The 919-nt window shown below is 56.1% G+C and overlaps 1 protein-coding gene across 1 annotated transcript in view; it reads left to right on the top strand.

The window, feature by feature from the left end:
* Positions 1-919, top strand: part of LOC107576164 (transient receptor potential cation channel subfamily A member 1-like) — a gene marked incomplete at both ends in the record, with an annotated part of 15,243 nt that overhangs the window by 7,282 nt on the left and 7,042 nt on the right. The window contains one exon of the mRNA XM_016262407.1: positions 756-883. Coding sequence (XP_016117893.1) covers positions 756-883 — 128 coding nt within the window. The remainder of the gene's footprint in view (positions 1-755; positions 884-919) is intronic.

The following is a 919-nucleotide window of genomic DNA, read 5'->3' as shown; positions in this document are numbered from 1 at the left end:
GATGGTAAGTCTCTGGGGAAGCACGACTTGGTCATCAGGTTTCTCTGAGGGGCAAGGAGGCTGAATCCTCAGCGCCCTCACCTGTTACCATCTTGGGATCTCCCCTCGGTCCTGGCGGCCTTGAAGGAGGAACCCTTCGAGCCTCTGCAGTCAGTAGAGCTTAAGTTTCTGTCGTTAAAGACAGTGCTCCTCACCGCATTGGCCTCGGTCAAGAGGGTAGGGGACCTGCAGGCATTTTTGGTCGACGATTCGTGCCTAGAATTCGGAACGGGTAACTCTCACGTTGTCCTGAGATCCCGGCCTGGATACGTGCCCAAAGTTCCTAACACGCCTTTTAGGGATCAGGTGGTGAACTTGCAAGCGCTGCCCCGGGAGGAGGCAGACCCAGCCATCGCTCTGCTCTGTCCCGTTCGCACTCTCCGCATTTACGTGGACCGTACACGGAGCTTCAGGACCTCAGACCAGCTCTATGTCTGCTTCGGAGGACAGCAGAAGGGAAAGGCTGTCTCCAAACAAAGACTTGCCCACTGATTAGTGGAGGCTATAGTCTTAGCTTACCAGGCCCAACGGTTACCGTGCCCCCTCAGAGTGAGAGCTCACTCTACGAGAGGAGTGGCATCTTCTTGGGCACTGGCGCGGGGCGCCTCGATAGCAGACATCTGTAGAGCTGCCGGCTGGGTGACGCCTAACACGTTTGAGAGATTCTATAATCTCCGTGTAGAGCCTGTGTCCTCTCGTGTACTCACCTCAGGTAGGCAGTAACACCGGACCCGTTCGGTGTCGATCATTCCCCTCTAAGGACCGGATACGTGTGCTTTCCTGCTTCTCAGTTCAGCTCCCCATGGTGAACCCTGTTGGAGTTTCACATGTGTACTCTTCCACGGTACGGCTCCCCTCACGGTAAGCCCGTGTCTTTCCC

The sequence above is a fragment of the Sinocyclocheilus grahami genome, unplaced genomic scaffold, assembly GCF_001515645.1.
Source record: "Sinocyclocheilus grahami isolate Dianchi unplaced genomic scaffold, SAMN03320097.WGS_v1.1 scaffold3287.1, whole genome shotgun sequence".
In the NCBI taxonomy this organism is placed as follows: Eukaryota; Metazoa; Chordata; class Actinopteri; order Cypriniformes; family Cyprinidae; genus Sinocyclocheilus; species Sinocyclocheilus grahami.
Note: the sequence above shows the minus strand (reverse complement) of the source record. Positions and strands in the feature narration are given on the sequence as shown.